This window comes from Thermobia domestica, chromosome 12, assembly GCF_964235325.1.
Source record: "Thermobia domestica chromosome 12, izTheDome1.hap1.1, whole genome shotgun sequence".
Lineage (NCBI taxonomy): Eukaryota > Metazoa > Arthropoda > Insecta > Zygentoma > Lepismatidae > Thermobia > Thermobia domestica.
The window spans coordinates 226448869-226464169 of NC_137465.1; the positions used below are offsets into that span (position 1 = coordinate 226448869).

Sequence of the window (15301 nt, forward strand, 5' to 3'; positions counted from 1 at the left end):
GAGCTGGTTATACTGTAAAACGTAGTTTATTTGAAATATAAGTATGTGTCGTGCATTAGACGTAAATATAACTTTTTATGAATCTTAAAAACTTCAAGATCTTACAACTTAAAATTGTACGTATCGTGAGTTGAAATATGAAGATCCTTATAAGAAAATCAACAAAAACAAGTTTCAGCACGCTGTAGACTTCAGTCTTCTCTGACAACTTCCTGGACAATGCACAAGAAACCTTGACTAGTTTGACTTCTCGGGTCACGCAAGAGGGCAAAGTGGGCTGATCGCCATTCCCAACTGATCGCCATTCCCTTCCTCTCCCCTAATATATGTTAATATTTCTTTAACCTTTTATATTTACACTCTGTATATTATCTGATACTTGTTGGTACGAGTAAACAATGTAGTATGAGTAAGTTAGTTAGTGTATCCTAATGCTACAACAGATGTTGAGTTTTACTTATTTCTTTCACATCTTGCTTTCAAAAGGGAAGATTTAAACGGTGTTTGTCAGTGAGTCATATGTTTGCTTTGATTATGAAGAACGTGTATATACAATTTCGAGATCCGGGGTAAGTTCTGCTAATATAACTTAGACTTTACAGTAAGCAGAAATTTTCTAAGCATATATATGCTTATTATTAGATACTTATATTAAATCGCTCTTTTCTCCCATAAATGTAATGCTATAGAACCTGGATATAGGGATTAAATTTATTTAACATCCTATTGATTAAGCTTCCCTGTCCCGCGATAATTTAAAATGTTTTTGTATAAACATATATATTTTGTTTTAAGTTAAAGATATGTCAATTTCGGAAACGCTAAGCAAATAAATCTATATATTTCCTGAGACGTGGTTCTGTCCATTTGCCTGCAATTTTAGAGTGGCCATCCCTATGTCCTGATCTGTCATTTTGCGACAATGCTTTATGGGGGTTCATTAAACAAAAGTTTGCTGCCACATGTTACGAGCCAGTTGACGAACTTAAGGGTGCTGTGCAACGTGCATTTACTATATGTGGACAACCGAAAGAGGGTAACGGAAGTTTGTGATCACTCTGTATCGGGGGCGCCCTAAGAAAATTTTCTAGGGGGGGCATCTCTATCATTGCTACATTACGTCTGATATTTTTGGTATTTAATATACGTGGTTTGCTTCATTACGTATACATTTTCGTGAGCAAAGGGGGCCGGGCTCTGGGCCCCCTTCGGGCGCCTCTGCTCTGAATATCTCAATCATTCGAATGAATTAGTTTTAATTAGAGACTAGTACGTTTATATCTGATATATATTTTGGTTAGGTTTTAATTCATCAGTCAAACTGTGAATATACGTACATTTCTGCCTCTAGCTGTACGTAATTATGTATTGGAGCAATGTTTTTTTTTTTTTTTTTTTTAATTTATCTACTTGAGTTCCAATGAGATTATGAGTCTCCTACATAGGAACTACATCTCGGGGAAATCCTATAGTTCACTATTTTATTGTAGAAGACGTTCGTAGTGATGTCACTCGAGGGCAGCGCACAACCTTAGGGGTTTATTGCTACTTATTCCGTAGCGCAACTTTTTTTTTAAACGAGCAAGGTAACAAAAGACCAGAATGCATCTACTAACGATTGAACCAGTTATTTCGAAAAGGTCATATATCCACCAAAGTAAATTGTTGAGGAGAAAGAAAAAAACTTTGGATTGCAAGCTTGATGTGTACATACAATGCCATCGATGGTATTGATGCAATAGTGTAGAATATGTAACATAATGTTACCATACAATTGGGCTTTTCGCAGGGGATGCGCGTTTCTTGCGTAGCCTACGTCTCAACTGTGCACTAAAATGAAAATGTGGTGGGGATTGACATAATGGCCTTTTCGCAATGACTGATTCAATTGCACTTCAGGTTGTTTGCTGTAATTTTTCAATACATTTTCATAAGCTTTATTTTATTTTTTCTTACTTTATTTTTCCCTTAAAAAGGAAAAGAAGCAAACTTTTCATGAATCTGGAAAAACTCCAGAATATTCTAGAAAGTAAGGATATTCCACGTCACTTTCAGTAGCTTACAAAGCAAATTTGAGGTCTTCCATGACGCAAATGAGCCTTGAAAAGGACTGCTGAAATCGATCGTCCACACAGGCACGTAGCCAGGATTTCGTAATAGAGGGAGGGGGATCCGTGACTAAATATTGTGGGTGTCACACCAAGTGCTCGATCATTCTGAACTATTTTACTGGCAACATATATTGGTTCGTTCATCCAGGATTTAATTATGGGGGGGGGATGACATGAAATACTGTGGTTACCAGGGTCTCGATCCACCTAAACTATTTTACTGGCAACATACCTATATTGGTTTGTTAGGACAATAAAATGAGGATATGTTAGTAAGTATTTTAATGAACTATGAAGAAATCTCGAGTAAAAGAAAATTTTACTTTCTTCTTCTTTTTCTTATCTTCCTTTAATGCCGTCAAGGATAGGAAGAGATCTCTTTGGCAGTAAACACATCCTAGAAAATGGATTAGTGATGCCGCGAAATTGAAAATTTCTTTAACACGTGTAACTGGAATCTATGTTGCCAGGTTCATATTTTATTGGTGATTGGGGGACATTTCTTAAGTTCTACCTGAGAGTCTATCCGATCGAACCGGTTTATCGATCGTCATTTGTAGTCCATAGAATTAGCATGGAGCTAGATGGAATTCGGAATGCTCGTTACAATAATATCCATTTTTAACTTGATCTCCTTCCCCGTTTCCTCCACACAAAGCTCCTCAAAAGAAAGAGTAACCTAATGCTTGCTGTAATTTTTTATTTTAAACGCTGATTCTTCTTTTTCTCGTTTCTTTTTGTTTAATCCTTCCTTATTTTTTTCATTTCTAAACGGCGTGACAAACATCTTGGCATTTGAAGGCGGCGCTGCAAGTTCCCTTTAAATGCTGCTAGCAATTGAGAGGCCAGTCCCCTGCCACCTGATCGCGCTGTACTTCATCTGCTTAACTATAGCCACACCCCTTTGCTACTCGGCAACGTCGCGTCATAGCTTGCGTTTTATTCATTTAGCTGAAATGCCAAGATGTTTGTCACAGGTTTTAGTCTCGAAGACGGGGAGGTCCGGACCCACCCCTTGGCTACGTGCCTGGTCCACAGTTACGGGCAAAAAACTTGTTTGGAATTTAAGTACGTTAATTAATTTATAAATACAGCAAAGATCATCTAATGTTATTTGTATGAATGTCATTACGTTTCTAGAAAATATCCATTTCTTTCTTTTCACTCTAGATTTATACTATTTGCGCTTCTGGCTCCATTTATTCAAGTTTATCTGTTTTGTATCGCTGTCGGAGCTGAGCCCAAATACGTTACTTTTATGATTGTAAACCTCAACAAGGACGAACGATGTAAAGGGAAGGGTGAGCCCTATTCTGCATGTAGACTTATCTACTATTTTAAAGATTTTCATGATCAAACGGTAATTATCCTATTTTTTCTGTATTTTAGATATCTGATTTGTAATTAGTGTATGATTCTACATTCTTTCTAATTTTAACACTGATTCTTTAAAAATACGTCTATTTACATTTGTACAGTTTTATTTGAAGGAATCTGGCTACCTACATATCTTTCAAATGCCGCATTCAAATTGCCATAAGTAGAATAACTCAGTATTTTAACTTCTAATAAAATCTATATTATTTAAATGCTAGGTTTATATGTTTGCCTCCAAAGAAAAGTTTATATGTTTGTCTCCAATCTTTTCGACAATGGGATCTCGGAAACCACAAGTATTAGAAACGTTCCGTTTTTACTGATCGATTCTAAATTGTGTGTAGATTGTCCAGTTCTAATTGAATATTTAAAAAAACATGGCCATTATTTCTTTATTTCGTTTTGCTATGGGTACACTGGAAGTGTCGAAATTTTAAAAAAGTAAAACATCATCCTACGTGTTATAGATTCCAATACCACATAATTATACTCAGGAGTTGTATATCTCTCTGGCGTTTGTTTCATGGCCAAATGAGAAACGAAGGATAACCATTTTTCCACCTCACATGATTTTTTATTGTTGGGAATGTTTTGCCCAATGAACACCATTTATCACTGACATTATAATTGATTGTGTATGTAATATTTTTGCTTATTACATACTGTATGAAGAAGAAAGCAAACACTGGTCATACTTGAATTAGAAACTCCAACCGGAAGTAGGCTCAAATCTTGCAAACGGCGCGAAATATTGAAAAAATATTTTTTTTAAAAAAAATCTTCCCTTTATGGTACCTCTTGCCGATTTTTATCAAGGCGTCTTTCACTTGTGTCTCTAAAGAGACATGTACAGATGTTGTGAGGAATGACAAGAAGATTCATGATCATATGTAAATGATGCGCTGTGTCGAGAGCGCAAGTTCAGCTAGTATATATTTAAAAAAAGGAAGATTTATTGACTTCCCCTCATATATAAGAGATAGAGAGAAGTGATTAGACAGAGCTTGCATGAGAACAGTACACACCTTTTCAAAAACGTCAAAGTATGAATGCGAACAAAGCATTTTGGACATATCATAAAAAGAAATGTAAGAACTTTTTAAAACAAATGAACGCCCTTGGATGAAAATTGGCATTTACATTTGATCATGAAAACGAAAAAATGATCGAAATATAATAGAACTTGACATCCCTTGATCGCATTATAACAAAAAATTAAAGTTCTTTGGCCTAGGGCAGGGACACCTAGTTGCCGAAATTAATTTTGAGAGGTGTACCTTAACACAACCCTTTCTTTTGGTAGGGTACGTTAGTCCTTCTCTCGATTATCGAGAGGGGTGCATACAAACACCTCTTAATCTTCGATAACTGCCAAGAATATAAATTTGATAGGGTTGTATAGGACCATTGTATGTAATTGTAATTTGAATGGTCTGTTTCATTTCTTTATATAGATGAAAACTTGTCAAAAATTCCGTAATTTATCCTCCAAGATCAGGCTTTACAACGTCATATGGTCTTATAGACAAGTATTATCTCTTCAATAGAACAACGGTACCAGGGTGTATTTATCTCAGATTTTGAAAAAATGTATTGCACCATCTGTTAAATTTAGAATTGTCAAAAAATAATATTTGGTAAATGTTATATAGGACATTTTGGTAATCCATCTGAATTCCATCCATTCAACTGTGCACATTTTAGTGATCCGTCTTTGATATGTACCTTGGCTCTTGAGAATGATGCGTGATTTTCTCAATGTTGGGGAAATCGAAATGTAAAAGTCATATGACTTTGTAGGAGTATCTCCTTTAAATAATTTGGTAATTTTAACACGTGTGTATAGAACAACTTTATATCTTTAGATTGGTATCGACTAGAAAACTCAAACCTTTTTAACAATGAAAATAAAAATTTTCAGTGTTGAACACATTTCTAGTAAACAAACATTTCAGTCAAATATCGGAAAAGTTTTAGTAAGAAATAACACAAACAAAACCTTTGCAAATTAAAACATGATTTTTAACGAAATAAATTTATCAAATTAATATAAATAGTTTTACTAATGTTCTGTTCACTGCAGTACATGGCGTTCTTAGAAATGAAAAACAAGGATTGATATATTTAAAGATTGTTATTTAAAAAAAAATATATATTGACATACTATGTCTTCTTGCTTTTCTGTACCGTTACATTCGTCAAAAATATAAATAAGATAATAAGGGAACGATGTTTTTATCATCAAATAGAATCTTGAAAAAATGATAAGTTTGATTAGCTAACGAAATAAGTTTTCATAAAGAATTTAGAGTGTCTACAGAAAAATATTTCATTCGTAAAATATAATTATCTAATACATGTAATACACGTATATTTCAGATCCTAACCGAACAGAAATAGAAATTCCTATAAAGTAATGAAAGGAACCCAAATATCCAGCTGTAGGCCAAGTTACGGTTGAGTTGATTTTAGCTGAGGGGGAAAAGTTGGGGAATGAGATACACACTTCTCTTCTCTTCTACAATGATACAAGAGAGGAAAGAATCAATCATTGTCTAAATTCACAAGAAAAGTGACAAAAGTGATTGTAATGAATATCGATACATCTTTCTTTTCTCAATATTCAGTAAAACTCTTTCAAACATTCTGTTAGCACGATTCACTCCATGTGCAGATGAAATTATTGGAGATTATCAATGCAGATTTAAACAAAATTGATCAACCATCGACCAGATATTTACCATTCGTCAAATACTCAAAAAGAAATGAGAATACAATATTACCGTACATCAATTATTTATTGAACTAAAAAAAACGACTGTTAGAGGGAAATATTGCACAACATTCTTAACGATTTGGGGATACTGAAAAAGCTAGTTATTTTAATCAAGATATTTTAAATGAATCCCAAGGAAATGTCCGAGTAGGAAATTATTTGTCCACGAGTTTTCACATCAAGTAGAAGATGTCTGAAAGTAGAAGATGCATTATCTCCATTATTATGCAATTTTGTTCTAGAATACGCTATAAGGAAATCAAAGATATTAACCAGGGTCCAGAGCTCACTGGAACTCACCAAGTTATGGCTTATGCTGATGATCTAAGTCTGATAGGGAATGGTATAAGGACAATTAAAATAAATGCAAAAGTTTTATTAAACGCTTGTAGGAACGTGGGCCTAGAAGGAAATGCATGTAAGTTCATCGCGATCGTAATATTGCAATATATGGATACGTTAAAACATCAATTAATACTTTCGACATAGATAATTCGAAATATTTATGATCAATATTAACAGACCAAAATCATATTCACCAAGAAATTAAAATTCGACTAAAAGCATTGAATTTATGTTATTGTTCAGTCCAAGATCTTTTGACTTCGCTCATCTTGTCGGAGAATTTAGAGTTTAAAATATATAGAATCATATGTCTGCCTTTGTACTGTACGGTTGCAAAATAGAAGGTTCAGGAGAGCAGATTATTTAGCCAGAATCGAAGAAAGTATGAACGCTTTCAAAGTTTTGACTTGAAATTCATTCGGAAAATGTCCATCAGAAGACCTAGGTACAGATGTGAGGACAATATTAAGGTGGATCTAAGAGAAATAGGAATACAAGGTAGAAACTGGATGCAGTTGGCTAAGAACAGAAGTCAATGGAAAACTTTTGTGGATGAGACATTAGATCTCCGGCTCCATAGGTCATAGAACTACTTAGTTAATTATACATATGAATGATATTGATACTGGGTAAAGACTCGCTACTAGCTTCTTTTGATACGTTATTGGGTTAAAAGATGTTAGGTGATAACTTTATTAGGTTGGTATTCATGGTTTCTCGATAGTTTCTTTTTTTGGTCGAGTTTTCATTTTTTGACGATGGCATATCGAACCATATTGTAAGAATCACTAAAGAAGTGTCTTTTGTACATTAATACTATAGATTTTTCTCCTGTTATTGTAACTATGGTATAGTCATTCGTACTACATATTTTGTGACAGATAGTAATCAAGATTTTATCTTTGCAGCGATCCAAAAGAATTGATTTTATTGTGGAGACTATTTTTATTAAATTTGGCAGGTTTAGGAGTTTAAGGTGAAGTCTTATTTCGGATAAGTAACTGTTATTTTTTCGGGGTTATACACCTAGAAATAAAACTTCGTGGGGTCATTACTAATATATATGTCTTCATATATAGTCGGTCACCATACACTTCCGTCTCGTTACACATGAACTCCAAGTTTTATGGTGGTTCAATTGTCTACTCGCCTCGTTTCTTGCTGAATATGACGGAATATATATCAAAGTATAAAACTCGTTCATGCTACATTTCCAAATACTTGTATAGTTCATGTTTTAAACGCTTCCATTTTAAGAGTAGTATTGTGATTCAAGGCAGGTTCATTTTCGTTCTATTCGCAGAAGGTATACAGCAAGAAGTTCTTAAAACCTGATTTACACCGATAAAATAACAAAAACATTGTTAATAACAAAAATATTTTCAAAATTTTCATATGGATCTTGTGGAGTGTAACAAAGTTACTAATAAAATATTGGTAACTTCTAATGAGGAATTTTGAAATATGTAAATCGTTAATAACAACTTTCTTTGTAAAATTTCGTTATTAACATTTCAAAAAATCCATTTGAAATTGCTAGTAACATGTTAATAGGAACATAGGAATTTCTTCAGGTATATAGTGTGAATTCATGGATTCAATGAAGACAGCTCTTTCTGCAGCCTGTGTAGTGATAATTGACTCTCCGTAGTCAGGAAAGGAAGAAAAAGACCAATTTAGAGAAGAGCACAGAGAGATTAATTCATGGAATTACCAAAAATAATTTCTGTGCGAAATTTCAGTGAGTTAAACTAAATACAAAAACCTGTTTAACAATGCTCTCAAATGTGTGTAATGAAATTTGATGTTAACAAAATGGTCACATCCAAGAAAGTGGGCACGAATGATTTGGCTAGCTGCAATCATTCAGTTTACTCCTATATCTATTTATGTTAGTTTCTCGTATAATTCTTCTTGTTCACTTGCAATGGTTGTTGTACTAAAAGTGGATGTTTGAGCATGCTTGCCCCACATAGAATTTAAACATAATGTTGACATGCTACATTGAGTACAGTTATTTTCAATTCTCTTCCGTACAATGCAATCCAATCACGTTATAGGATGGTTTCTACGAATTTGTTAGTATCATTTTAACTGATATAGCGTAGCTCACGAATCTCCGCCGCGATGCTAATTCTTCGTTGGAGTCGTTCGCGGCAGAGATTGGTGACCTAAGCTATATATGTACCGGGCCATCCAAATGAATTCAGTAATATATTGATCTACTCGATGAATAGGCCGCCCATCATGATTTTGGATAGTACTGCCCTCTCTCATAATTCCATATTCCATGAACCCCAATAGATTTAAACTCTAGTTCCATAACTTTATACTCTAGTTCCCCAAACAAAACCATTTGCCTATAACCCTTAATACATAATTTTCATATATACACGTCGTTAATGAGGACTGATTTGCTCAATCCATGGCAACACATAATTGAAAGTATAGCTTCTTGTTGCAGCAAAAAGGAAGAATCGTAAGGTAGAGGTTGTGCCGCGTTATTTGACAGTTCATTTTAGTGATTGGTGGTTTATAGTCGTCGACATTTATGTAATTTTCGGGTGACCACAGGGATACAGACTACCAATAATGAAATATTTTGTTGCCTCTCTTTTTGATCATTCGCTTAGCAGTATACTTCACACTGCATGATTTTAAAAAAGAGACTCATCTAGATTTAGTATTGTTTTGTTAATTAATTTAGTTTAATGCCCTACGTTTATGTTCCGAGGCTAAGGGAGAGAGTGTTTATGAAATGGATTATAAAAGTTGTCATGACAAAAATGGGAGAAAACGGAAGAACCCCGAAAAAACGGATGTATACGGTATTTGTCAACTTCAAAGCTCGCTTTGTGGGAGCTGGGATCGAATCAGGGAACCACCCGCCAGAAATGATTGTTCTAACACTGAACAACTGCGGTCCCATGTTTTGTTCGTGTACGAATATATGATGAGGTACTCTGTCATTGCAGAATTCATCTTGAAGATTTGCTAAAATTTGCAATTTTAACTTTCACGGACGTGGTAGCTTATTCTTCCAAACTTTTGTTGTGTGCTTTTATACGTGGATTATATTGTCTCATCTGAATTTTCGTATACAAGCTGGTTACGGTCTGTTGTCTAACATATCGGAAAACCATGATAGATACATTATTTGAACTTCTAGACGTGTTCTGTTTTATTCAGGTAATTGAAATACACGTCGACCTGGAATTCAGCAATAAGCACTTCCGTTTGAGTGCGACTCTCTCTTTTGGAACTAATTTAACACCATTCAGGTAGTTTTGCAGAGAGAGAAACAAATAGTTTAAGAGTGACAGGTCCCGGCTGTACCGTGGATACATTAAAACCTAGAAGTAAAGTTATCTCTATTTCTTAAGAGTCATTAAAGATTTATGCAATCTGGCGTTGTCAGTGTGCTATACAACCATCTTTCTGTTGAAAAACATCCGTTGTTTCTTTTGAATTCCGAGATACACTCGTGGTAGTTGTCGACAGTACAGATCAAAGTTTATCGTTCTGCCCGGCAGCAACAGCTTGTGATGCACAGTGTTCGTTCAACCCTACCAAAAGTTAATCATTACCTCCCGGCCTTTTCCGAAAACTTTGGAGCTTCTCGTCACTTTAAGCACAATCCTTTTCGCACGTGTCGTAGGTCATCCGATTTTCATCACTCGTGATTAATCAGTTTAGAAATGGCTTGAACTCGCTACGTTTCAACAGAGATCTGTAAATATGAAATTCGATCGAATAAATGTATTTGAGTCAGATCATGTGGCACTCAAATGTCGAGCTTCTTCTTTTAAAAATGGTCTTTCTCTAAATGGTTTAACATTGTTTAGGTTATGTCTGCTTAAATCCTGGTCACCTACTGCGAGGAGCATTTTGGACATAAAAATTTCCAGAACGAAAGCGATTGAACGATCATTTTGCTATTTCTTTCAATAATGTATCTTGCCATTACAAACAACACATAATTTTACAGAACTTCGCAGCATTTGCACCTCTGTGGAAATAAGGTTGTAAAATGTAACAGTTTTGCGGAGGTTTACTCCTCTTCACGGCACATTACCTTACGTCTGATTATAAGAATTCCAACACTTTCTGCATATCTACTAGTTTCAACTGTCAACTATCAAATGGCGTTAGGCTCGGCTCCCTGCGTCTCATTTACGGAAATTTTGAACACTGACATCGCCTCATACTCATAAGGCTTGTCAGTATTCATCCTTTTATTCTCCTTCCGACCATTATCCTCCTGACGTAAATTTTCTTCCTGAATATTTAAACAACATTAGTCTTTCCCTACTCATTCAAGTCCTTCACATGTTCTTTACATCTTCACTCCTCTTGCTGGTATTTTCTAATTCTATTGTCATAGTAATACCTCCTTGTTTCCTCCGACGTTCCATATATTTCACCTTCTTGTAACTTTTTTTGTATTTCCCAACTCTTTCTAATTCTTCTATGTACTCATTTCGTTTCGTAAAGAATCTCTTCCGTTCCTCTCTACCTGTTTACGTTTGTTCTCCTTATTAATCTTCCTATAAATATTTTTGAACTGTTCCGTTTTAAGCTGTTTTCACTTTGTCTTTTTTCTTGGGTTCTGCATTGTTTGTTTTGTAATCCATTGTTTCTTAACTGTTGTTTGTGGTCACATCCTTTTTTACTGCAGCTTGCAGTATGCAAAGTTTTGGATTCTCCTCTCCGCTTATCATTATCTTCAGGTGCTCTTTCCTCGAAGCTTTGTATAAAAGTATTTCTTCCTCGTTTTTCAAGTTCAGTATTCAGCTTTTTCTTGTCTACTTTGTTCTGGTAAAATTTTCAGTAAATGATCACTTCTGTCAGCACAAGGTTATGATAAGAGAAAATGTCTCTAGGGAGAGTCTTTGTGTTTTTCAAGACTTTTGAATACCTGTTCTGAATTATAGCATAGTTTATTTCATATATCCGAACGTCTATTGAGGATTTTCATATATATCTTCTCTTCTTATGCTGGTTAACTAAGCTTAATTCTTCTTGGGATAATATTTTTAAAATGTCCAAAACGACTCAAGTAGTTAAACACTAGATCACCCTTATAATATCAAATAAACAATTTATCATAAAAAATCCACACGGTTACTTTACTTTTGGGTTAAACCTTCGCATAGTTCTCAGAAAGCATTTATAATAATTTTGTTCATGCTTTATATCCACATGTTTTCATAGTGACCGATACAAGACAGGATTAAGTTAAGAAATGGAAGTGAAAAATGTACAGTAATCCCCACCCTTTAGTTTACATTTACTAATCGTAGTTTCGTACACGATATTCATTGTCGCGTATATGCACAACATATTTCTTGTATCGTGTTAATATTGAGAATGTTGTTTTCATTTTTTTTTATTAAGCTGTATATTTTAAGATTGAATTATAACTCAAAATAAGGAAAATTGATATTATTTATATTTTCTTGAATTAGAATTACTTTTAACAACTAATCATAGGAATTATCTCAATATACCGTTCCTTCAAGCTGTAACACTTTGTATTGTAATATCCATTATCACATTTGTATTTTTCTAATCTTTGTTTTTTTATTTTTCCACATTATTTTAACATTTCTAACACCCAATTTGTGTATATATACGTATTATCTGAAATTATTTGGTTAAAGTTCTTTTTTAAAATACCTTTACAAAAGATTAATATAGTTTTTTTTTAAATAAGTTTGTTTCGGGATGATTTAAGTTTTCGTAGGCATTGAAAAGAAGGTAAATTTATGTAATGTACGACAATGTATTTACAATTCATCTTACCTTCTAGTACTATTTTCCAAGGGATACGACGAAGGGGTGGGGGAATTATGTTTGCAGTGTTATGGATGCTGAGTGTAACAGTGGGTCACTGGTAGAACACTCGCCTCTGTCATGAGAAGTCCCTGGTTTGATCCCTGAAGATATGAGTCTATGGTGGTAAACGTTGTATCTGGGTTTTCTGGGTTCGATGCCACATTCTCCTCCCATAGTCATCCCCCTTCATTAATTAACCGTCTCCTTTATCCTACAGCGCTGATGTTCATTATGCCGATAATCCTGAATAAATGTCTTCAATTTATTTTTTAAAATTTAGTTTTCATAAAATGGAGAATATATCTTAGATTGATATATAGGCTTCGGATAGTTATGCACTAAAATACCTCAAAATACGCACGCAAATGTGTCCTTAAAAAAGCCATAATATGCTTCCAAACATACTCTTAAATTTTTCTAAGTAGTTCTATGCCCTTCGAAACTAAAAGTAGGGTCTATAACACTAAAATGTAAGAGATACAACAGAAATGGCTTTGAATAACGTGTTTTAAGAACACTTGTTTATTATTCTAAATCAAACAGTACGCATTTGAAGTTTCATTTTTACCTTACCTGATTGTACATATACCTTTAAGAACGATTATTTCACTAGCAGTTTTTTTTTTTTTTTAATTTTACAGCTATAGCTTTCTGTTACATATACTACAATGGTTTCATTTGCAGTTTTTTTTTTTGGGGGGGGGTAAATAGGGAGGACCACTACTTACTGTTGCACTTAATAACAAAATACTACTTCAAATGTTCAAAAATGAACCTATGTCTATTATCTTGAAGAAATTTTTTATATTCCGCTTTCCACATCGCACGAAACAATAGGTGCATGTTGTAATTTTGTAATATCGGATACGCACATTTGTTCGAAAACATTACCCACATTTACCCTGCCACCGTGAACTGAAACAATTTGATGTAGAAAGTTGTAGTCGGAGTTCTTTGAAAACACAATTAGAACTTTTCCGATACCTCTGTTCTTCCAACACCTGCTAAAAAAAAAAAGTGTTCCACTCTCATCATGTCTGCGAGACTCTTTTCAAGTATTTTGGTTGTCCTTCAAATACACATGAATTTCAAATGAATTAAAGCAAGTTCCTCTCTAATGCTATTAGCACTATAAGCTATTTGTGCTTCTTTAATGGAAATTGCATCGTTTGCATCAAATTATTTGACAAATCAAGCCGAGTACCTCATCGGGTTACAATAGGAGAAAGGCCAGCGAAAATTTCCAGCAAGTTCCTTGAACTTAGCGTGAAGACTTTAATCTTTCAGAAAAACGTTTTTTTTTTTTTTTTTTTGACACAATCAGAAGAAATCACACAAGTTACTTTTGGATAAAATGTACGAACCACTTTAACTACACGATGAAGCCCGTGCACTGCACTGGTTACATGGATCAGCTTTGGATATAAAACGTAAAGACACGTTACAGCCTTTTTCGTATAAGAAGCTGCATCTGTATATACCACAAACACCCAATTATAGGCAATACACGAAAGCTACAAAAAACTCAAAAGAGTCATTTAAAAAGGCTGCAATACTCGAATGGTTAACATTTTCCAGAACACGCAAAGCAATTAAATAAGAATATCCCTTGTCTTCTTGAACATCTAGTATACCAAACACAAAATTTGACACGCACCTTTGCATAAGGATTAGTGGTTTCATCCAAAGAAACCCACATACTATTGTTCGTTGCTTTCTTTCTAAACTCACTCAAAGTTTCACTATATAACATCGCGATGTAATATTTTCTTAGGATAGATTCATTTGGTGATGGCTGTTTAGTGTATTTTTCTAAAAGTTCTGCAAATTTATTACTTTGAATTTTACCAATGGAATATTTGCTGACGCTAGCCCGATAGAAATCTTCGCTGAACTGAGATCGTTGAGGTCTTGATTTGTTAATTGATACTTTGATTACAGTCTGCTGTTCCTTGCTTTTAATTTTCAGTTCCTTGTTCTTTACATGCTTTGAAGTCATTAGGTGTTGAGTTACTTGGAACCTTTTCCCCACACTCACTGTAATTTCAAAAAAGTTACAAAATGACACTGATCGGTAGTAAAGTAGTAAAGTTTTCAAATTCTGTAAAATACTTGTTTTATGGTGAACGACGATCCCTACTCTTTCGCATATTAAATTGAAACCAGACAGATATATATCAAATAACTAGCTTACTTACCTCTTCAAAACTGCTGGAGTGATCTCATCAATAGATAACTGCTGGAGTGATCTCATCAATAGATAACTGCTGGAGTGATCTCATCAATAGATAACTGCTGGAGTGATCTCATCAATAGATAACTGCTGGAGTGATCTCATCAATAGATAACTGCTGGAGCGACCTCCGTTTGAACTGCTTTCCATTGTAAGAAATTTCGTCAAAGATATTTCGTAGCATGTGCAAGATCACCTAACCAGATAAAAAAAAAACCTATGCAAAAATATAATTTCCTTCGCAGTAGAGGTGCATTGATGAAAGAAATCAGCGATGAATGATTCATATTTCCATGTTGACTTACAAATTGTGGTCTTCTTTCAAGCAGAAACCATAAAATATGCGATAAAGAAACAAATGCAGGAAAAATATGCAATATCTGCTAAAAATGCGATAAATAGGCGTTTAGATGTGTAACATGCAAAATGTATAACTATCCGAAGTCTATTGATACTGTATGTAAATGGCAAATGATATATATATATATATATATATATATATATATATATATATATATATATATATATATATATATATATATACAAGGATATAAGTTCGACTCTTATATCCATCCATATCCATATATATACAGCAGCGTATTTAGAGGGATATGGGGCTCA

At 34.1% G+C, this 15301-nt stretch overlaps 1 protein-coding gene across 4 annotated transcripts in view; it reads left to right on the plus strand.

Moving 5' to 3' along the window:
* LOC145667070 (ABC transporter G family member 23-like) overlaps positions 1-15301 on the plus strand; it is a 128529-nt gene that overhangs the window by 72377 nt on the left and 40851 nt on the right. For all 4 annotated transcript variants that reach the window (XM_081734769.1, XM_081734770.1, XM_081734771.1 and 1 more), the window contains exons 9-10: positions 487-569; positions 3282-3471. In XM_081734769.1, coding sequence (XP_081590895.1) covers positions 487-569; positions 3282-3471 — 273 coding nt within the window. The remainder of the gene's footprint in view (positions 1-486; positions 570-3281; positions 3472-15301) is intronic.